The sequence below is a fragment of the Acanthochromis polyacanthus genome, chromosome 19 (assembly GCF_021347895.1).
Source record: "Acanthochromis polyacanthus isolate Apoly-LR-REF ecotype Palm Island chromosome 19, KAUST_Apoly_ChrSc, whole genome shotgun sequence".
In the NCBI taxonomy this organism is placed as follows: Eukaryota; Metazoa; Chordata; class Actinopteri; family Pomacentridae; genus Acanthochromis; species Acanthochromis polyacanthus.
The window spans coordinates 27980514-28003767 of NC_067131.1; the positions used below are offsets into that span (position 1 = coordinate 27980514).

Sequence of the window (23254 nt, forward strand, 5' to 3'; positions counted from 1 at the left end):
ACGCTTCACGTTGTTGCATAAACACAAGACAAGATGCCGAAGACCTCCGCTGTTTGTGAATTCTGCCTTCGACAAAACGAAGGCAGTGTGCAAAATTTGCGTCTGGGAGACCAGATGAATGGATCCGAATATTCGGGCCATCTCCGCCACATTCCCCCCGTCGGACGTTACGGGGCAGAATGAATATTCGGATATTCACCTTTAATAGGGCCCGAATATCCGGAGACCAGAAACCACTATTCGGGCCAGCCCTAGTTTAAATACAGTACACTTCACATTAGAAACACTGGCATGAGAATTTACAGTAAAACAGGGATGAACTGACTAATTAAATGATCTTGCTTCATGTATGATACCTGGTGATAAATGTCCTGTTCAGTCTCCCATCTGCAGAGCTTCTCACACTAACATGAAATCCGTTCCAGTGAAGGACATATGTGGACCTTAACTGTAAGAATAAAAAGGAATACGTCTGTCTTTTTCTTTTTCCAGGTGCGGGCCCTTCCTAAGACCTACACAATAAACTCTGTATCGATCGAGGACACCATCAACCTGTTGGCTGCTCTGGGTCAGATCAGATCTCTGCTCAGTGTTCGGATGGGAAGAGAAGAGGAGAAACTGATGATCAGAGGGCTAGGGTGAGAACACACTCCTCTACTTCTACACAGCGGGTCAAAGCTTTTCTTTCATCTTTCTTTTTCTTTGGGATATTCTCCTCCTTTCCTTTGGTCTCCTTCTGTCTTTACTGTTTCACAATAATTGGCTTTTAATTTGTTTGAGTGACGGAAATCTGTTTGTAATGTTCTATTTAAAAATATTTATCTTTTTGAGTAGTAATAATTATTCCTTTACCTGTTAACTTTCTATGCTTGAATTATTGAAACACGTGTGTCTCTGTCACAAAAAAAAAGCAACCATGCGTTTTGGTTCTTTCACTGATCTAATTTAGATCATCTGGAAATATGATCAAATCTGCTTTGTCAAAAATATACATACAGCAACTTGAAAATCATCAAAAATAAAGGGCGACATACTGTTACACCGTCTACCCTCAGTAATGAAACGGGTGTTGACTTTTGTTGCTGTGAGTTACTACTGTTTGTATTTTTAATGTATTAAAGGTAAACAGATTCTAATTTTACATACGAGGAAATAACCTACTGTTCAACTCAGTATTAACACAATTACTGTAAAATGATACAATTTTGGCTCGTTTGATATTGAAGTGATGTTGCACATGGGGTGTACCCACTTCTGTTGTGTACTCTTGTATAGTTTTTTGTGTATAACTGTCAGTTTTATGTTAGTTAGTGATGACTAACCTGATGAGAACCCTGATTAGTTTGGCAGCACTTCACTGAGCTTCTAAATCGTCCTTCTTTCTTTGCAGTGACATCATGAACAACAAGGTTTTCTACCAGCATCCTAACCTGATGAGAGCTCTGGGGATGCACGAGACCGTCATGGAGGTGATGGTCAATGTCCTCAGTGGAGGAGACTCCAAGGTATGTACAGGTAGTGTGTATAACCTGCAGAGGTAGAAGCTTTAACCCGTTGCGCTTCAGTTGCGCTTCAGTGTCCCACCCGCTGTACACTTTGAGATCTGCATAAGCAATTTGGTAAATGTCTGAAACTGCAAATGCGATCATACAAACACTATACGCCGATGGAAAGCTTAGATTCTCATGAATCCGCCGGTATAAACCACTTTCAGATGTGATTACCACAGCGGGTAATATAAACACATTTGTCCGACAAACAACGAATATCCATCCATCCGTTCTCTATACACGGCTTCAACGTACACAGCGCGACTCACATTTCCGGGTTCATTATTACACACAGATGAAAATATTCCACAAAAAACGGCCATAATCCAACCTCGGACATCCAGACGAAACAAGCCAGTAAACTATTTTGTCCAAAACATGTCTTGAAGACGGTATAAAATCCACGAATCGGTCGTTTTCAAGGAAATGCACCTCGCGATGCCCGTCCAATATTCCCTGTATTTCTCGTCATATTTTTATTTACAAATAGAATATTCGCGATTTTTTTGTACTGAAAATGGCTGGAATTGACTGCAGCTTAAAGGGTTAAGTACTAATGGTGATCAGAGTGCTGACAGTTCCAGGGTCCAGAACAGTAGTGAAGCAGTGATGAGGTAGTTAGAGGTTTTTGTTTAGAACATTTTCTGATGGGAGGCGCATGATTTCTCCAGTAACCCTGTAAGTGATGCATGTGTTTTTTGCAGGAAATCACCTTTCCTAAAATGGTGGCCAACTGCTGTCGTTTTCTGTGCTACTTCTGTCGAATCAGCCGTCAGAACCAGAAAGCCATGTTTGACCATCTGAGCTATCTGCTGGAGAACAGCAGCGTTGGTCTTGGTGAGTGTATTTCTGGTTCACACTGCATCAGCTGATTCTGCTTTTACTCCCCTCTTCTTTCTTTAAAATAGCAAAGGTGAGTGTCCTGTGAGTTCAAGTTTCAATGGGAAACATGTCCTTGTACATGCAGATTGACTGGAACACTGGATGCTGTGAATCAGTCAGGGATTAAACACATGCAGCATGAGCAGGACCACTGTTAGTGATTGATGAACTGGTAAACGGTCTGCACTTGTATAGCACCTTGTAACTTGGTGTTTTTATTGTTCTGGGATGAAAAATATGACTAATGAAGGGTTGGTTAGAAGTCAAGGGCTTCCCTCCTTACTTGCTTTTTTTCCTCACTCTCCTTTCCTTTCTTTTCTCTCCTCTTCTCAGCATCTCCATCAATGCGAGGATCCACTCCTTTGGATGTGGCTGCAGCATCAGTCATGGATAATAATGAGCTGGCCCTGGCTTTAAGAGAGCCAGACCTGGAGAAGGTGAGGTTGACAAACTCCCACACGTATTTAAACATATAAGGAAGATGTGTGTCACAATATACCCAAAACTCTGGGATTGCTTTGTTGAACGACCACCGTGAAGAAGTGTATTTCAGTTGTGGATATGTTGGCCACCCAGACTGTTAGAGGGAAACTTCAATATGGAATCGTTAACAGTTAAAGCCTGCTAACAGGAACAAATGCAGCATCGCACTAATTCATGTCAGGAATCAGGCCAGTCACAAGGTTCTATGGCGTCCAATCGTGCTCGTATTCAGTTCACTCCACCCTATTAGCATGTCTTATGACTGAGACAGCGTTCCTTCATTCTGCTCGCTCTGTGCTGCCACATCACTGCTGCTGCAGCCTTCTCCTCCTACCTAGCCTCATGTATAGATTTACTTCCTATTCAGACTATATTCTTTTAAATTTTCCAGAGCATCACTCAAGCACAGTCACCACCAGGTATCCTGTCTGAAGGGTTTTCCTTTACATTGAAGCTTCTGATATTTATTTGATTTTTTTCACATCAATCAACGTTCTATTAAAGTAGTAAAAATCAGTTAATTATAAATGCAAAATCACCAGATTCTGACATTGGATAAATTCTAGGTAGCTATTTTCTGTGTGGTTTATTTACCTATTTATTTATTTGATAATTTAAATTAACCACAAGTGAATAAACTGCTGTTGTATGCTAACATATAATAATTATATAAACTCCTGAATATATGCTTTCCATCATCCTCTGCTTTGTGCCTAAACCTTTGGACATGCCACAAGTGCTGTTTATTTTTTAATTTTTTGAACTCATGAAACAAAATAAGTACCTTGTCTGTTAGTTGCAGGGCTTCTGTTTACTTCTTGTCACTCCAGAACTCAGCCCATGTCGTTTGCCTGTGCAGGTGGTGCAGTACCTGGCAGGCTGTGGGCTGCAGAGCTGTGTGATGCTGGTACGTAAAGGATACCCCGACATTGGCTGGAACCCTGTGGAGGGAGAGCGATACCTCGACTTCCTGCGCTTTGCTGTGTTCTGTAACGGTGAGAACTTAAATAGTTTCAACCAATGACGATACACAAATCTGTTTTTGGTGTGCAGTGTTTGGCCTTTGACATCTTTGTGGAGCTGTCCCTGTTGTGTGGTCAGGTGAAAGCGTGGAGGAGAACGCCAACGTTGTGGTGAGGCTTCTTATTCGCCGACCAGAATGTTTTGGGCCTGCCCTTCGAGGTGAAGGCGGTGATGGGTTGCTGGCAGCGATGGAGGAAGCCATTAAAATCTCTCTCGACCATTCCAGAGACGGTCCCTCTCCTACATCTGAGAGCAGCAAGACACTGTAAGACATCATTGGACGAGGAGTCATGTACTGCTCATTTACAGTTCAATTAATCAATCCTATTACAAAGGCTCATAGGGTATCTCTTCTAACATGAACATTGCTTGACCTGCAATGTTTGGGTGGGTCCACATGAATCCACATGAATGTCAGGACTCTAGGTTTCCCAGCAGAACACTGCATTATAACAAGATGATCAATGCTAATCACTTCACCAGTCAGTGGTCATAACGTTGTGGCTGCTCGGTGTAATGTGTACCGACATCTCAAAGTCGGTTCACCCAGCTAACATGTGGCTGTTCTGGGCTGGTTTTATTTGCGTCTTCATTCTCATTTGCTTTTTGGTTTGTTCGATACTTGAGAACTGCATAATAACTAATGGAGAACAATCTACATATAGTATTAGGTGGCAGTTAATCTGTGTGTGTCTGTGTGTGTGTGTGTGTGTAGCAGTGACATGCAGGAGGAAGAGGAAGATGATACCATCCACATGGGGAATGCTATCATGACCTTCTATGCTGCTCTCATTGACCTGCTGGGCCGCTGTGCTCCGGAGATGCATGTGAGTGACATCACATTGACTCACACACACACACAAGCACATTTGTATGGCTGTCTTTGTGAGGACATTCACTGACAGAATGCATTCGACTTCACCTTAACCGTCACAACAAAATGCTTATTCCCAGTCCTTGCCCTAATCTAAACCTAATTCTAACTTTAACTCTAAAGCCAAGTCCTAACCTTTTGAAGGGGTGTGAAAAAGTCAGAAGGTGCTCTTGTTTCCACATGTCTTCACTCCATTGGTCTAAAACTCAAACTAGTTGTCAACAAGTACACACAGACTGTTCTTAATCTAATCTCATCTATTTTATATCAGCTGATTCATGCTGGTAAAGGTGAAGCAATTCGCATCAGAGCCATTCTGAGGTCTCTCATTCCGATTGAAGACCTGGTGGGAGTCATCAGCATCCCGTTCTCCATGCCTAACCTGGGTAAAGGTAAGCAAATCCTCCAGCACACCCCCTACCTTACATGCTTACAGCCATAATCCTGATCTTAAATATGTTCAACAGAGGATCCATGATGATCATGTACAACCACAAATAATCAGCAGCATTTACAGCAGCTGTTAATAATGAAAACCTTTAATCTTGTGTCTTACGTGTGTGCTTATGTATGCCTGTGGATTTACAGATGGGTCGGTTGTGGAGCCAGACATGTCAGCTGGTTTTTGCCCAGACCATAAAGCAGCTATGGTCCTGTTCCTGGACCGGGTCTATGGTATAGAAGACCAGAATTTTCTTCTCCACCTTCTGGAGGTTGGATTCTTACCAGATCTGAGGGCTGCAGCCTCTCTGGACACTGTAAGTTTATCTTTGTGTGCATATGTTTGCTATCTTTTCTTCCACATTTGCTTAAAGCCCCTGTGGACCTACAGTCCACCGATGTGGCTGCTGTCACTTAGAATACAACCTTGATATTACTACTTTCTACTACTTTTTGCAACTTAATAGCACTCAAGGTGGTTGTTATTAATTACCCTTCCAGAAATTAGAGGTGTGTTGAAGATTTGCTGCACCTGCAGTAATAAAATACTGCTTATAAGCCCAGTGGATGCACCAAGCATTCAAAATCACATTGCGTCTTTTCAGTTGAATTGTTTTTATTGTGTTTGTTACAGTGAGTTGTTGTGAATATCAAATTAAACTACAAAATGTGACCATTTCCAGGAACGCTACCAAGAGCTTTAAAGCACATGTAGTAAAATTACCATGAAAACAGAGCTCCTCAGTTTAGTGTATCAGAAGTAACGACTTAGTACCACTGACAGGGTTGTCCTCGAAGAGTTTGGGCTTTTACTTTTTATACCTTAAATACACTCTTCTGTTAAAGGCATCATGGAGGATGTTTTTTTTGTTGTTTAATTTGTCTGATTCACATAAAATGAATATACTGACCTTTAGTGGACTTGTATGTATGGTTTCTAAAATAATAAAAAAATAAATTAAAAAAAACTGTGGACATGGCAGGACCTGAAAAACATCAGCCAATCAACGCGCTCGGACCGAGGCGTTTGGTTTGCTCCCTTTCCTGTCAATCAAAAATCTTCCGGTTCAGGCCTAGTTACGTAGATTACGTACGCCTTGGACTTGCGTGTTTTGTGTATGTGTTGCTTTGGTATAGCTTAGTAGTTAGCTGGCGACTTGTTTTGCTCATTTTTTTTTACATAATGGCAGATAAAGATCCAGGGGGACCCAGCCGTAAAAGACAACTTCACGAGTCCTACGCAAGTTTCTGGAGGGGGGCGTTTCTTCGTAAATGTTAAGAGGGGGGAGGTTAGAGGGGGGTGAGGGAGAGGTTGTATGTGCGTATGCGCATGCTACGTTCAAAGTCGTAGGAAATTAAATCTCCTCTAATGCCTTTAATACATAGCCACTGCTGCTTAAGAAATATTTTGACTGCAGTGCTTGAAATGGTAACGGATTATCTACTTCTGAGCAAACCCTGCATTGTTCCACCGGTTCATAAGGTTTTATGATTTGGCACCCAACAATTATGTGTTTTCAGGGCTTTCTCTACTAATCATCTCTACTAAATATTCTTGTATTGATCAAGCATCCAGTGGAAGTGTGAAAGGGATCACTTTGCTATAAATATTAACTAACTTTGACAAATACATTAACGATATGGAGCTTTTAAAGTCACACTGAAGACAGAATTCTTTGTTTTCCTAGTTCATCCAGAGCGTGAAGACTGTATATTTTCTCAAACAAAACATGGGTCATACGTGTCTTTTCTCCCTCTCTCCTCTCTCCTTTTGTCTCTGTTTGTTTCAGGTTGCTCTCAGTGCCACAGACATGGCTCTTGCCCTGAACAGGTACTTGTGTACAGCAGTGTTGCCTTTACTGACTAAATGTGCTCCACTATTTGCGGGGACGGAGCCGTTCGCCTCACTGATCGACTCACTCCTTCATACGGTTTACCGCCTGTCCAAAGGCTGCTGCCTCACCAAGGCCCAGAGGGACGCCATAGAGGAGTGTCTGCTAGCTGTTTGTGGGTGAGACTGAACTGCTACCATTAAGACCTCTTTATATAAAAGCCATCAGAGTCTGACAATTTAAGTTGTCAGGAAAGCGATGTAAGGTACTGACAAGACCAGACAAGTGGTACTGAGATGAATCTAAATTGGTTTAACGAAAATCAAATATGGTACAAATAATGAATTATTTTGGTTTTGACTCCTTCAGAGCCCTCATTGCAGACAGACCTTATTATTGTTCTAATCATTTATTTGTCAGTTTGAAGCTCACTTACCAGAATATCCATGAGCTTTAATACACTGCAACTGCTTCATGTACTCCTATTTTAAGTGTCCATCACTCTTACAGTCTTTGGATTGAACTTGGCTGTTGCCATTAGTGAATTTACTGATCGTCACTTTTTGTAGTTTGCGTATTTTTAAAAATTGTTTCTCCTTGTGTCTTCTGCTGTCCTTTCCCTTTTTGTTTTATTTTGTCTTGAAATCAGATTGAGCCTCTCTTCGTAGTTTATTCTAGCGAAGTCATTCTCATCATGTTATCTACATTTTTTATCACACTCACACTGGAACATGTATTCTGTGTCCGTAAATAACCCACTGATGTGTGTCATCCCAATAATGCACAGTAAGCTAAGGCCTTCAATGATGCAGCATCTGCTGAGGAGGCTGGTGTTTGACGTTCCTCTGCTTAATGAACACACCAAGATGCCTCTAAAGGTGAGAACCACATCAGTTCTTTGTCTACACAGTCAGTTCATAAGTGCCTTCAGTCATGTGTTGGAACTACCATCTGCAGTGCTGTCAAGTGTATTCTTTCTCTAATAGGAAATTGTAATCGTGTGTTATTGTATTATAAATAGGATAAGTATATATATTAAAATTTGCTATACAGTGGTCCCTCATCTATCGCAGGGGTTATGTTCCAGACAACCCTGTTACCGTGAGTGCAAAACAACATGATCACCTTTATACAAATGTGTTGATACTATATATCATTAAAATTTTATATTTATGGGCTGCACCGTGGCTCGGTGGTTAGCACCATCGTCTTGCAGCTATATCATCCCCTGAAGTTAATTGGTGATTCCAAATTGTCCATAAATGTGAATGTGAGTGATTATTTGTCTCTGTATGTGCACCCCCTGTCATAAGTTTTAGGACACCGTCTCATTCAAATAAAGTAGAACCTGTCCTACAACTTTTGACAGGGGGTGTATTTCATCATATGGATGTGATCAGGGCAGGACTCTGATCATACATGTAAAGTTTCAGGCAGATTGGAGCATGCTCAGGGCATTTACACAGCATTTGAAATTTCATGGCAAAGGATCAAAATTCCAGAGGCCGCCACGGACACACTCTTTGACTTTGGAAAAAGATTTTAATAACTTTGGATCATTAAGGCCTCCTGTATGTACTGGCCCAATTTGAGGTGAATTGGAGTTTCCCCCTAGGAGGAGTTCGCTCTAGAAAAAAATGAAAAATGGGCAAAATCTGACATTCAACGCAAAATAGCTCACTTCCTGTTGGGTTTGGAATGTGGCTGTCACTGACTTTTTTGTTCAGCCTGATGTGCTGCATATGTGTAGCAAATGTGGTAGATACACCCCCTGTCAAAGGTTGTAGGACAGGTTCTACTTTATTTGAATGAGAAAGTGTCATAAAACTTTTGACAGAGGGTGTAGTCCTGTGATAGACTGTTACCTGTCCAGGGTATCCCCAACCTTCACCCTCAGTCAGCTGGGATAGACTCCAGCCCCCCATGAACCTAATGAGGATTGATAGTTGTATAGATAACAGATGGATGGGTTTTATTATTGTATCTGGTGTTGTTTGAAGGTGATGCTGACTGTTGATTGATGTGCTCTTCTCTTTTCCCAGCTGTTGACCAATCACTATGAGCGTTGTTGGAAGTATTACTGCCTGGCTGGAGGTTGGGGCAGTTTTGGAGCAGCGTCAGACGAAGAACTTCACCTCTCCAGGAAACTGTTCTGGGGAATATTTGATGCTCTGTCCCACAAGGTGAGGCCTTAAACACCCTTATCAAAACCGATACGCTAGAGGTTAATATATCCTGACTGCTATTCAAGTCCAGAACACTAAATTTTATGCATTTCCTGTACTGCCATTAATAGCATATTTCTTTGTTAGACCCACTCTGAAAAATACTCACATATTTACAACCCCACACGCCCACTGTTAGCTATTTACACGTTGCGAAAAAATACCAGATGGATGGAATTATTAAATCCTTTGTTCTCTTCAATATTAGGCAATAATTCTGACATCAGTAGGTAAGTAAAAACAAAAAAGAAGAGAAAATAGATCTTGCAGAATGGAGAAAAAAAGCTGTGGGTTAGACTTCTATATTATGACGTTCAGTGAGCCTAGCTTAGCCAAGATTCAATGACTGCACAAAAATCTAAGTCTGGAGACCAAGTCCTTAGCGTTGAACATTAGTAGTTTCACACTAGCATCTGCAATACACACAGTTTTGCAGCTTTAAACATGAGCTGAACCAGATTAATGCAACATGCACTTGAAGCAGAGCAGTGTTGTTTAATGGTGTATAGAGCAGCATTCTGACATAGCATGAATGTGTGTTCACGCTGTAGCGGTATGACCAGGAGCTGTTTAAACTAGCGCTGCCGTGTCTCAGTGCTGTGGCTGGAGCTCTTCCTCCAGACTACATGGAGTCCAACTACATGGCCATGATGGAGAAACAGTCATCTATGGACTCTGAGGGAAACTTCACTCCACAGCCTGCAGACACCACTAGGTATTTATATTTGCTGTGTTTCATACACACACAACACCCTGTTGTTTTTTCCAAGCTACTTTTGGTTCAGTCAAAATTCAGACTTTTGTGAAGAATTCCTGAAACTTTAAAAGACAGGTTGTTTGACAAAAATGATGAAATCGTTTTGTGGCACTGTTTGTACCCCTGTGTAAGTCCAGATGCAGATTTTTATTATTTAACATTTGCTGGTGACTTTTTCTGCAGTTCAGACCAGCCTAGATGCCAGTTGAGCCCATTTATCTGAATGTGTTTTTTCTTTCTTCGACAGTGTGACTGTCCCAGAGAAGCTGGACTATTTCATCACCAGATATGCAGAGCACATTCATGAGAAGTGGTGTATTGAAAAGGTAAGGAGGCAAGAGGTCTTATAATATGTTAATGTTTGCTAGATGTTGTAATTATTTCTTTGTTTGTCACCATAACAACAAATGTAAAATTTCTACTTGAACATACACTGTATGTCCAAAAAAAAATGCCACCTGGGTTTAACGAAGCAAATAGGTAAGATCCTTCCACTGGATAATTACTGCCGTGATGAATACGTTTGAGCTGGAACAACTTATTTAACCCTAGCTGATGCAGTGGGAGCTTCTCATTTCTTGAAAAGTCATATTTGAAGATGTATCCTGAGGAAAAGATGTTAATCTGTCTCAGAAGGGTCAAATTATTGTCCTGCATAAAGCAAAGAAACAACTAAGGAGATTTCTGAAACTACTAAACTCAGATTAAGAACTGTCCACCACATTATTAGAGCCTGAAGGATAGTGGAGAACCATCATCTTTGAGGAACAAATGTGGTCGGAACAAACTCTTCGATGATCGTAGAGCGCTTAAACATTTGGTAAAATTATATCATAGGAAATCAGAAGTAGAACTCATGGCTATGTTTAATAGTGAAAATAAGAGCATTTCCACACACACAATGCAAATGGAACTCAAAGGATTGGGACTGAACAGCTGTAGCTCTAAGAAAACCACTGAACAGTGAGGCTCATCAGAAAAAAAAGGCTTCAATTTACTAGATAGCATAAAGATTGGACTCTGGAGCAATGAAAGAAGGTCATGTGGTCTGATGAGTCCAGGTTTACCCTGTTCCAGAGTGATGGGGGCATCAAGGTAAGAAGAGAGGTGGATGAAGTGATGCCCTCATTATGGCTAGTGCCTATAAAAGCCCGTGGGGGTTAGAGTTATGATCTGGGGTTGGTCAGGTTCAGCAACGTTCCAATGCCAGGATTCATGGGGCTCACACTGAGAATGAGTCAATCAGGGAGCATGATACATCATTTTCACACATGGACCGGCCTCCACAGAGTCCAGACCTCAGGCCTATTGAGTCTTTGGGATGTGCTGGAGGCGACTTTGTGCAGCTGTCCGACTCTCCCATCATCAATATAAGATCTTGGCAGAAAATGAATCTAAATCTGGACAGAAATGAATGCTGTGACATTGCAGAAGCTTGTTAAAATGATGCCACAGTGAATGTGTGCCGTACTCAACGCTAAAGGCAGTCCAACGAAGTATTTGTCTCGGTAGATGCTAACATTGTAATGCTATAATACATGCAAATACACATTTTGAAATAACTCTGTATTTATGTTTTCCAGTTTTCAAATGGCTGGTCATATGGAGAACAGATGTGTGAAATCAGCAAGAGCCACCCTCTACTGAAACCATACAAAGGCCTCTTTGAGAAGGTAGTCTCCACATGCAGCTGTTCAACTGTTTCTAAAGGACGTTCTAATGTTTACAGTCAACACAACACTGTTCTATGGGTGCCAGCATCGACTCTAAGAATCCTGTTTCTGTATTTTTTTCTTCTGTTGAAACTGTTAAGTGACAACTGCACGTCTAAGCAAATTATGTTTTGAAACCAGAGGAAACTTTTTTTTATTATTATTCACTTGCAATGAATACTTGTGAAGTCGGGTTGTGATGCTGCAGGATAAAGAGGCGTACTGCTGGCCGGTCAGAGAGTCTCTGAAGACCATGCTGTCGTGGGGCTGGAGCATCGACAGGATCAGAGAGGGAGACCCTGCCAGCCTCCACAACAAATCCAGAAGGATATCACAGGCCAGTCAGGTACATATGGACCGATGTGCACCTGCAAACACAACATCTACTTTTATGTGACGCAAAGCCAAAAAGGAAAATTTCTGTCTCCCACAGCTGTCTTTTGAAGGAGCTTCAGCTTTCAGCCCAAGACCCATTGATATGAGCAACGTCACACTGTCCAGAGACATGCAGGTGTGTTTGTCTCTATGCAGAAGGGTTACACAATATCTAATTAAAATGTTGAATTCCCAAGCTTAAAATGAGCTGATGTGGAAGTAGAGTATTCACAGTAATGTATGAAGACAATAAAGGACAGGTGACGTGATCTGTGTGGAGTAACGGAGTCACACATGTTGAACATTGTTCTTGTCCAGTCTATGGCAGAGCTGCTTGCAGAGAATTATCACAATATTTGGGCCAGGAAAAAGAAAATGGAGCTCGAAGCCAAAGGTAAATCTTACGCATCCCTACAGCAGTTTTTTGTTGTTGTTGTGTTGTTTTTTTTCGCTGTCATTACCACCGTGTTTTATTGTTGCCACTTTATGGTGACACAAAAGCATGAATCAGTATTTCTTTATAAGTAGACATCATCACCTGAATTCTGACAGTGTCAAAACAAAAACTTATGGTGGGGCATCTTTTTATTACTATGGCCCCCGCTTATGGAACAGCCTTCCTGAAGACCTGAGGGCTGCACCTAATGTTAATGTTTTTAAAAACAAACTTAAAACCTACCTTTTTAGTCTGGCTTTTACTTGAATTACCTTTTAGTGTTTTTTTTTGTTTTGTTTTTTACAACTCTCAATTTGTAATTATCACTATTATTATTATTATCTTTATTATTGTTTTATCTATCTTTTATTCTGTTTCAGTTTATTTTATTTTATTATATGACATATTTAATTGAATTTATTTACTTATTTATTTATTTTACACTTTAAACTAACTTCCAGTGTTTACCTATTTTAAACCTTTAAGATGGCGTTTCCTCATTACATACTGGGTATAACAATGTCCCTGATTTATTATTGTATTTTATTTATGTTGCTTTTTAACAATATAGTGTATGGATTGCCGGGTGGGTGGGTTCGGGGCTGGGTGGGGTGGATTTGGGTCATAATTTCTTTCATCTTAGTTTAATTATTTGTCTGTTTGTAAAGCAAACACTGCTGCTGTATGAAAAGTGCTATTTAAATAAAGATTATTATTAAGAGTACGATTCCTTATTTGTTTTTGTTTTTTTGACAAATTCATGATGAAAAATTTTAATTATTCAAAACTGTGTATTTTATCAAGGATCAAGCATTTATTTTATTTTCTCTAAGCTTAATGATAAAATGATGAATAATAAAAAAATAATAGGGACGATACTGACCGTTTTAAGAGTAGTTGTTCTATAATTGTCAGCCTGATATCTGTTTTGTTTATTGTGCTTTGGCTTGTCTTCAGGTGGAGGAAACCATCCCTTGCTGGTCCCTTATGACACTCTGACTGCCAAAGAGAAATCCAAAGACAGAGAAAAAGCACAGGACATCCTCAAGTTTCTTCAGATTAATGGTTACACTGTGTCCAGGTAGGAAATTGACTTTACGTTTTACACCCATGATTGGAGTTACTGTGAAGTATATTTGAAATTTGTATCATTTTTGAATAGTTGAATTAAAATGAGTGTGCACAAACAGCATTGCTGCTGTGTTTGTGTTCCCAATCTAAAAGAAAACGTCCATCAGTTTGATGTAGTATCTGATCTAAAATTAAATAATATCACCTGATATGACCTGATTTCAAAGTCTGTATGACCAGTATAGATGGTATTTAGTGGGTATAGCCTGAAAAGAAACGGCTCACATTTAACAGCTGTAACACTTATAGAGGTGTATTTTACTGTTTATTTATTATTTTTATCTGTTATTATTTTCCATCATAGATTTATATTGGTGTGCAATAAATACATTTAGTTCCTGTTAGTAGAGAAGTAGATCCAAGGCTTACCTGTTTTCAAGTTACATCTTAATTGGTTAAATTAAGAAATATCACCGTTAAGTTTCATCATTTCACCTGTGATAAACCAGTTTTCCCCGACTTAAAATCTTTGTGCTAAGCTAAGCTAATCACCACGCAGAAAAACAGACTGGGACAATAGAGACCTTTAAAAAATATCTAAATTGGATGAAAAATGGTTTCCTAAACTGTCAGATAATTCCTTTGTGCATGTTGCTTCCAGAGGTGTGAAGTCACAGGAGCTGGACACTCCAGCGATAGAAAAACGATTTGCCTACACCTTCCTCCAGCAGCTCATCACGTATGTTGACCAGGCCCACCAACACATGATGGAGTTTGGTAAGAATCCTCTGATGTCTTATGAATAATAAACAGATGACAGTGCATGCCAAGTACTGTGACTGAACTGCTGTTTGGATTTCCAAAGGTTGGTGCAGAGAGACAGGTGCCTTATTACCAAAATAACAGCAGTGAGCATGGTGGCTAGCTTCAGGAAGCACAATACAAGTATGTCTGTGTAAAGTATATATAGTTGTTTTAATTGGACTACATGTAACACACATGTTCTTAAAAGGCCATTTAAATTATTTTGTATCAGCACCTAGCATGCTGTTTGCAGCTATGCCACCTTGAAATAAGGAGAGTCCTTTATAGGGTGTGGCAAAGATTTATTGCAAAACACACCAGCACTATGCTCAAAATCACTCCTATTGTTTAGGACAGGTTGCACTGATTACATGCAGCATTAAGTTTCCTTCTTAAAGTCCTTTGAAGTCCATGAAAAGTCTCTCAAATACATCCAAGCTGGCTCAGGAAGCAAATCCTGTTCTCTCATCTATGCTGTCTGTCTCTCAACTCCATAGTGAAACCAAAAACTTAACCCTTTTCCTGTTCCTTTTTGTACAATTCCATAAATTACTTATTAGCTTATTTAATTTGTTAAATTGTAACCCATTAAATACTATTTATTACATTAAATTATAACCATATGAACTTATTTATTACATGAACTTATTGCACATTCTGCGTTATATGCATTTGGTTTATTAGCTGATGGGAATCTGCCTCAAAGTTACAGACATGAAAAAGGAGAAAATCTAAGTGTCACGATGTTCATGATTTACCAGTACATTGTGGAAAAGACGAGTGCACTTTTACCGTGGTGCAGCAGTTTAAAAACTGAAGAACATGGTGGGGGAGGGTGGGCATTGATTGAGGCTGCCCTGTTCACTGAACTTTCTGCACCACAAATTGAAGTTGAAACTGATATAGTGAATAAAATAAGTTTGCTCGCTGGAGGCAGCTCATGAATCCACTCCAGACCTCACTGTCTTTTTTCTCTTCTGTCTTTTATTTAGATCTTGGAACAAAGCCGAAGGGAGAGAAGGTTCCTCATGAACAGCAGATAAAGTTCTTTGGAACGGTACTCATCTTTTGTTGATTTATATATTAATTTGGTATACGGGTCTGTTCACATTTGAGCTTGAGTATTTTTTATGTAGAAGAATTTCCAAATAGCAGTTTAAACATCGTATGGTAATGTTAGTCTCTGTATGGCCAGAGGCAGTCAGGGGAAAACCTTGTGTTATGCTGCAGTGATTATAAAGCATCATCTCACAGAGCTGCCTAAAACTGCAGATCTGTTTGCATCTCATGAAAGTGCTAAATAATATTAATAATAAACTTCTAGTTCACTGTCTGAGCATACAATACTAAGCTAAAAAATCAAGTCAAGCTATTGCAGTTGTGTATTGGTGTGTGAGCTTAGTGAAAACAAGTCTGCATAAATGTAAGCAAAAAGTCCTCTTTTCTATACTGACACTGTGTGCGTCCCATTTAACCCCCAGGTCGTCCTGCCATTGGTGGATCAGTACTTTAAAAACCACAGGCTGTACTTCCTGTCCACAGCCATCCATCCAATCAGCAGTGGTGGCCATGCTTCCAACAAGGAGAAGGAGATGGTGACCAGGTGAGTGCGGCAAACCACAGTCAAAGAATCAGTGAGACTATTGCAGGGTAAACAGCTCAGTCATGTGTTATTGCTTAAATGTGAAACAAGACCTTAACTGTATGTTTGAGACTAGTATTCCTGTCACTGAGCCAGCTCTCTCAACTCTTCCTCATCTGATTGTCTCACACCTTTCTTTTATCTTTTGCTTCTTTCTCTACCTCATCTTGTCTCCTGTCTTCTTGAATATTTTCAGTCTTTTCTGCAAACTGGGAGTTCTTGTCAGACATAGGATATCCTTATTTGGTAAGGACGGTGTAACTAACTTGTTGCAAAGATGATATTCTCAAAAAAAAAAAAAATCTAAATACTTTGGTCCAAACTGCTTTCGATGTGGTGACACTATTGTCACGTTTTCAGAATAGTTTCATTGACGTGTTACCAAAGTACCGGTTGTCATGACAACCCTAGGAGTGTGCATGCATGGTATTGTGAGTGTTTGTATCTTTGTTCTTTGCTCAGCAGCTGTGTGTGTTGTTTGGTGTTCAATTCCACCTTGTCCTTGTAGCAAAAAGATGTTCCACATCTGGAAACTAGAAGCTAATATTGCTGAAAAGAAACACATTTGAAAAAAAGGAAAGATGTTTATTATTGATCAGGCCATCAGAATGTCAAGAATATTGCTTCTCATTCTCCCAGGCAGCATCAAATGACCTGGATTTAAGAGTGGCATGCTTGCTGCCAAACCTTTAAACTTTTGATGAAAAAGGAACATCTTTTTCATTTGAATATGCTGTGTCAGTCACTGTAACACATACCTGGAGGATATGAGTTCATACAGACAACCAATACAGATTTAAACAAGAGTGTTGTGTTGTTGTCTTAGGATGCTTTTGCGCTTCATTTTGCAAGGCAGACGTGCACTCTCTGTGAATTCAGTTGTGTGTGTGTGTATCATGTGATCTTTGCTGTGCAGGTAACAATGCAACGTCCATAGTCAACTGTCTGCAGATACTGGGACAAAGCCTTGATGCCAGGTGAGAGACCACATGAACCCTAATCTGTCTGTCTGTTTCTCACGTGTCATTACAACAGGACGTTTACATGGGATGATGTTCAGGCTGGTGTTTGGTTCAAACAGGTGCAGCATTGCTACGTTAAGTCAATCACTCCTGGTCACTTTTTTTGTCAATCAGTGCATTGTACATCTGAGGAATTTGAGGAGTAGGTGTGCACATATAACACCACATTGGACCCATCATTAGCCACCATCTATGAGGGAACATATGGATGCAAGATACTGCAGAGACTGAGTAGACAAGCTGTGAAGTGAGTTTGAGTCAACAGTCAACCAACATGAAGTGTATCTGTTCCATCAGACAATAGCTGATAGGTAACAGATGACTGATATTGACCACCACTGTGAAAGAAGTTCCACTAGTACCTGGCTGACAGGAGTCCCAGCCAGGTCAAAGATAATAACAATATTGCTAAAAGCAGCAGCGTATGTCTGATGATATCGGACCACAGATGTTATGGTCCCGATATTGGCATAAAAATGGGAGGGAGAGTGTGAACTGTTGTTTGAGACAATTAAAAAAATGTCATTTTTTCCATAAATTAAGTTGAAGTAGATTTCTTATTTTGCACAGACAATGTTTACATTTGGTTGCACCTTGTAGCATTTGAGAATGCATCTAATTGGGCATCACAATAAAATTCAGCATGATGTGTTAATTCCATGACAGGAGATATATTGCCTAAAATTAGTTAGATGGCCCACATACTGTATATTGGTATTGGTTGACATCGGAATCGGAAATTGAGAGTTGGACAGTATCGGCATATCAGTCATTGGCAAAAAAGCCAATATCAGACATCCCGAATCTTATTCTGACATTTCAACAGTAGTTGAGCAGTTTCAGTGATGTCTCCTTCTGCTTTATTTTTCAAAAGTGTGTCATTTTTTCCTGTGCAGTTTTAAGCCACAGTTATTAAACTGGTAGAATGTGCTGGGTATTTTCTTGTAGTGCAGTTGATTGACACATCCGTCTCTTGTCAAGACAATAATGTAAAACCTACGTTAATCAGGACAGTGATGAAGACTGGCCTGGAGTCAGTGAAGGCGGCTTTACGGTCGTACTTCGACAGTGCAGCCGAGGATTTGGAGAAGACCCAGGGGAACCTGAAGCTCGGTCAGTTCACTCACAGCAGGGAGCAGCCACGAGGTGTTACTCAGATCATCAACTACACCACATTCGCCCTGCTGCCGGTCCTTTCATCCCTGTTTGAACACATTGGACAGAACCTATTTGGAGAAGACCTGATATGTGAGTAATGACAATGAGCTTCTGCATTACTGTTTTAGTTGGAGGGTAGCGTCAGATTTCCAACATGTTGGTCTCTCTTCTTCCAGTGGATGATGTCCAGGTCTCCTGCTACAGAATCCTCAACAGCCTCTACTTCTTGGGAACCAACAAAAGCATCTATGTGGAGAGGTAAATTATATGGGATGGGGCAGCAGGATTTATTGTTTGGTGTAAACAATTTAGCCAGTATGACAAACCTATTAACATTGAGGTTGACTGCAGAAACAACAGTGCTTTGTGCCTCTGACAACACATGACACCGTGTAAAGATGACGGCTGTAAACTGTCTGATCCAGCCCTAAAACAAGGAAAAAAAGGAAATCTAAACAGAAAACAATATTACAAAATGTATTGTTATTGCACAGCATTACTAAACCAACTTGTCTATGTTCAGATAAGACATACTGTTTGTGACTTTAAAAAAATTGTGGTGAGCTGTTTAATAAATAAAGAAACTGATTTTTTTATAATTACAGTAACCATTGCTGCTCCCGTTTTCATTTTCCTTTCCTTTCCAGACAGCGTCCAGCATTAGGAAAGTGTTTAGCTGCCTTCTCAGCGGCTTTTCCTGTTGCCTTCCTCGAGCCTCACAACAACAAGTTTAACAGCTTCTCCATCTATAACAGCAAAGGAAGTAAAGACAGGACAGGTACATCGTTTGCATATTACTTTAGGATAGCTACACTTATATGCAGGTGTGAGATTCCAGTTATTAACAGAATCTTCAGGTTGCTGTCTTTCCCCAAAACTGGAACCATGAAAGAAAGATAATTGTACACAGCTAGCTCCGTACTTGAACAGTGGAAGCATCAAAATATATCAAATATATGCAAATTATAACTTTTTAAGTGTTCATATTGCATTCATTCGGTTTTAACCCATTAACAGTGTAATGTGTGACGTATGAATGTAACTTTATAGTCATTATCTACAGGATTTACTCTTTTTCTTTGTGTTTCTCTAAAACACTTGTACTTAGAAACACACATTACTGCTTTTAGACAAAAATGATGACAAATGTGGCTTTAATTGTGAAAAATGTAAAAGTGAGTAGCCCCTTGTGACTAATGACTAAATGTAGTTTAATAGATAAATGGCTGTAATTTAAATGTGCGCTTCAGTTCAGTGTAGATCTATGTTTGGCTTTGCATGTTTTTTTTAAACAACAAATTAAAGTACGATAAATACGTCAAATCTAAAATAAATTCTGTCGTGTGTTGCCATCTGTCTTCACAGTTTCCACAGAAAATTTTGGATTTTCCCCTCGAACAGAAAACAATCTGTGTGTTTTTCCTGAACATCCTAAATATATTCATTAACCATTAATGGATCCTGCACACTTCTCTTTCCACATCTCAGCTCTAGGTCTTCCAGGACAGGTAGAGGAGGTTTGCCCTCTGATCCCCAACTTGGAGAAATCCCTGGAGGAGATCATGGAACTGGCAGAGTCTGGCATGAGATATACTCAGATGCCCCATGTCATGGAGGTAACTCACTAAAAAACTTATAATGGACACACATCAGTCCAGCTTCCTTAGAGTGCCTCTTCTCACCCCAAACTCATTCATGGTTGGAGCACTTTGCTTTCTGTCCTTCAGTGCTGCAGTGTTGTCCACCTCCTCTGTTAAATACTAAAACGGGTTATACAGAGATAATTGATTTCCTCGTTGGATTAATGAAGCTCATCTTTGTTCATCAGACTGTTTTGCTGAGTATATTCACAACTATAATAGTGAGAGTAGAATGACATCGTACATACCCAGTACTCTGGTTGGTGTCCATCAAACAGTGACACTGGAGTCAGTCCGTGACAGTTTAAATAAAATTCAGGAAACATGTTGTTCCCTCATCTCAGATTTTGTGTAGAGTTCACCTGTTTCTTATTTGGGGTCCATTTGTTAATGGTGGCTGGGATTCACCGCTGACAGGGATGAGGAGGAGCAGGAAGAGAAGCAGACTCATTTTAAGTTGATTTAAGGGAACATTCTGCAAACTAAGCCTCATGCTGCATGTTGTTAAATTTCAGTAGCAAATATAAAGAATCATATTAAAACTGTTCTACACTCAATTTCCCATTTCAACACATTTTCTCACTCAGAGGCAGTTAAAGGGTATTCAATATAGGCACTATATAGGCACTGTTGAATTAAACCACCATTGTGTGGTTGTTTCTGTTGGTTAACTATTGTAGATACATTGGGAATACTGTTTAAAAGTTACTGTAAAGAATTGGCGCTATTAAGCACTTAAAGTGATTACCCAGTTAATATGGGGTTGGTTAAGGTGAAAACTTCCCAGGTCTAGAACCATAAGAAACTCAAAATTCGCTCAAAATATTTTACAGCTTACAACTTGGTTTTGGGTCACAAGAACAAATAGGTAAACTGTGAGGTGATGAACTGACACTGCTATCTGAAATGACTGATCCACTGACGAACTGAAATTAGACGTGTTAAAAGTCTGTGTTAAATAAACCCAGTTAGTGTTGATACAACATGTGTTTCTGTATGATTTATTGTCAGACTATTAATGGGAGTCTTCAGCATGATTTTTTTTGTCATTGTAGGTTGTGCTGCCGATGTTGTGCAGCTACATGTCTCACTGGTGGGAACATGGACCAGAGAGTCACCCAGACAAAGCTGACAACTGCTGCACCTCTGTCACCTCTGAGCACATGAACACTCTGCTTGGAAACATTCTCAAGATCATCTACAACAATCTGGGAATAGATGAGGGAGCCTGGATGAAGAGACTGGCTGGTAAACATGTTTACATGCTGTGTGTCATAGAGGAACTAGCTCTGCTTCTGTTTAAAATCACTGGCAACTAACCACTAATATTTACATTGACTGTGTCCCACTGAAATACATTGTTAGCATCCTTGAGTTCTATTTATTTATTCATTTCTATATTTGGTAGAAATGAATAAATGCACATTAATGAATGTCTATTTATACAGCAATGGACGTAAATATCCTGGATTATAGCAACAATGCTAATTTACATCCACAGTCCATAGGTAAAAAGAAAAAAGACTTAAAAGTAATAGGACAATAAGTCACAATAAAAGCACATTGCAAAAAGTACACAAAGAAAACATTACCGTGAAACATAAAATAAAACATAGGAAGGACAATAGATCAAAATAACAAGACATTACAAAGTGTTCACAAAGAAGTTATAGGTCAGTGGCCACCAGATTGGTTCACTTTCAGCCACTCTTTAAGGTGAGATTTGAAAGTTGTACCGTGGGACACTCCCTTATGGAGAGTGGAAGACTGTTCCAGATCTTACTAGCCTTCACAGAAAGAGCATTTTTTCTAACAAATGTGTTACATGTGATTCCTTCTCATAAAATGTTTGCAAAGCCGATTCTTTTCCTATTTTAAATCGTGCACTTTTTGCAAAATTGGCATCAACACATACAGTAATTGCCATTAATAAAACTCAACAAGGAACTTTTAACTAAAACTGGAGGCGGCTGATGACTGGTGGCTGCAAATAAATGTACTGTGCAAAACTTTTTGGCAGGTTAAATGTTTAAGTTAAGGTTTATTTATTTGATAGAACCTTTTATACAGTTGTTTGTCTTACAAACAAGGGAATATAATGCATTAGTACGATAACTAGATATACTTTGTTTGGGTGAGTCTTTACTTGGTTCTCAGCTGGCAGAGTGTTTCAGGTTTTAGGTGTGAATGCAAACAGGGTTAGTTTTTTTTATTTTAAAACCGTTGCTTGTATGGTACTGTGACAGCCCGGTGGTAAAGTTCCGAATGAGCTGGGATTTCTGTAGAGGACTAGAAATGAAGGCGTTAATACATTTTTCTACATCATTTTTTGTTATTTAAAAAAAAAAGGCCGGACTTTCACAATAAATGCCAACACGGAAAAGGCTTTCTTTATGATGGTCATCATCACTCAGTGTCATTAGGGAGAGGTTTAATCAGTCCAAATCCATTTGGCAGCAGCCCAATGAGTCTGAACATCCAGCCAGAGTTATAAAGAACCACCTTTAGCAACAAGAACAGGAAGTCCTGCACCAGATGGTCTGCCCCTACAAAGCCCTGATCACCCACCACATTATGGAGTCAATTTACATGAAGAGACAGAATGACTGAGACAGACAGAACCTAAAGAGGAACTGTGGGTGTGTCAGGCTCTCCAGGATGATCGGAACACCGATTTGTTTTGTAGGAAGAGGGTGCTCACCAAATATTGATCCGATTGTGTTTTTGCTGAATTTGGTATCAAGTTAATTTCTAAATAAAATGTAGCAGCATTGTTATTGAAAGTCCTTCTTTTACTGGCTGTGCCTTCATTTTTTACAGCTCTATAAATGTATTGTCACCAGTCTCCAAATGAAATGCAAATGTACATACATGCATGCATACGCATTGTGAAATTTATTTTTATGTTTTGTGCTTCATCTAACACCATCTCTGTCCTTTTTCCCAAGTCTTCTCTCAGCCAATTATCAGCAAAGCCAAAGCCCAGCTGTTAAAGACACACTTTCTGCCTCTGATGGAGAAACTGAAAAAAGTACGTCTCATCTTTTTTGCCATGTAATCTTGATTTCTGTGTTATAACAGCTATAACTGATTTGTCACTTTAGAGCCTGCTATGCTATGTTTTCTGACATTTTATGCATACTAGCTTGAGATGTTTTTTCCAGCCTGTATAGGTTTAATGTTTTGAGCTGAGACTGATTTTTATCAGATATATGGTTTGACCTCCATCTACCAACAACTAACAGGAAGCATTTATAATAGAATATATTGAAGTGTGCAAGTCTATCCATTATAAAAATGGTATTACTACTAATAATAACCAAGCAC

General features: G+C 39.6%; 1 protein-coding gene across 1 annotated transcript in view; it reads left to right on the forward strand.

Moving 5' to 3' along the window:
• The window catches only part of ryr2a (ryanodine receptor 2a (cardiac)), a 183409-nt gene that overhangs the window by 111479 nt on the left and 48676 nt on the right, over positions 1–23254 (forward strand). Inside the window, exons 44-73 of the mRNA XM_022208750.2 lie at positions 493–638; positions 1391–1505; positions 2255–2387; positions 2766–2869; positions 3775–3910; positions 4017–4203; positions 4654–4765; positions 5084–5204; positions 5401–5570; positions 7044–7264; positions 7873–7963; positions 9128–9268; positions 9862–10025; positions 10315–10393; positions 11651–11740; positions 11988–12125; positions 12213–12290; positions 12473–12548; positions 13548–13671; positions 14323–14438; positions 15458–15522; positions 15947–16068; positions 16304–16353; positions 17024–17084; positions 18139–18377; positions 18464–18545; positions 18935–19065; positions 19776–19903; positions 20983–21175; positions 22876–22958. Of these exons, the coding sequence (XP_022064442.1) occupies positions 493–638; positions 1391–1505; positions 2255–2387; positions 2766–2869; positions 3775–3910; positions 4017–4203; positions 4654–4765; positions 5084–5204; positions 5401–5570; positions 7044–7264; positions 7873–7963; positions 9128–9268; positions 9862–10025; positions 10315–10393; positions 11651–11740; positions 11988–12125; positions 12213–12290; positions 12473–12548; positions 13548–13671; positions 14323–14438; positions 15458–15522; positions 15947–16068; positions 16304–16353; positions 17024–17084; positions 18139–18377; positions 18464–18545; positions 18935–19065; positions 19776–19903; positions 20983–21175; positions 22876–22958 (3696 nt within the window). The remainder of the gene's footprint in view (positions 1–492; positions 639–1390; positions 1506–2254; positions 2388–2765; positions 2870–3774; positions 3911–4016; positions 4204–4653; positions 4766–5083; positions 5205–5400; positions 5571–7043; positions 7265–7872; positions 7964–9127; positions 9269–9861; positions 10026–10314; positions 10394–11650; positions 11741–11987; positions 12126–12212; positions 12291–12472; positions 12549–13547; positions 13672–14322; positions 14439–15457; positions 15523–15946; positions 16069–16303; positions 16354–17023; positions 17085–18138; positions 18378–18463; positions 18546–18934; positions 19066–19775; positions 19904–20982; positions 21176–22875; positions 22959–23254) is intronic.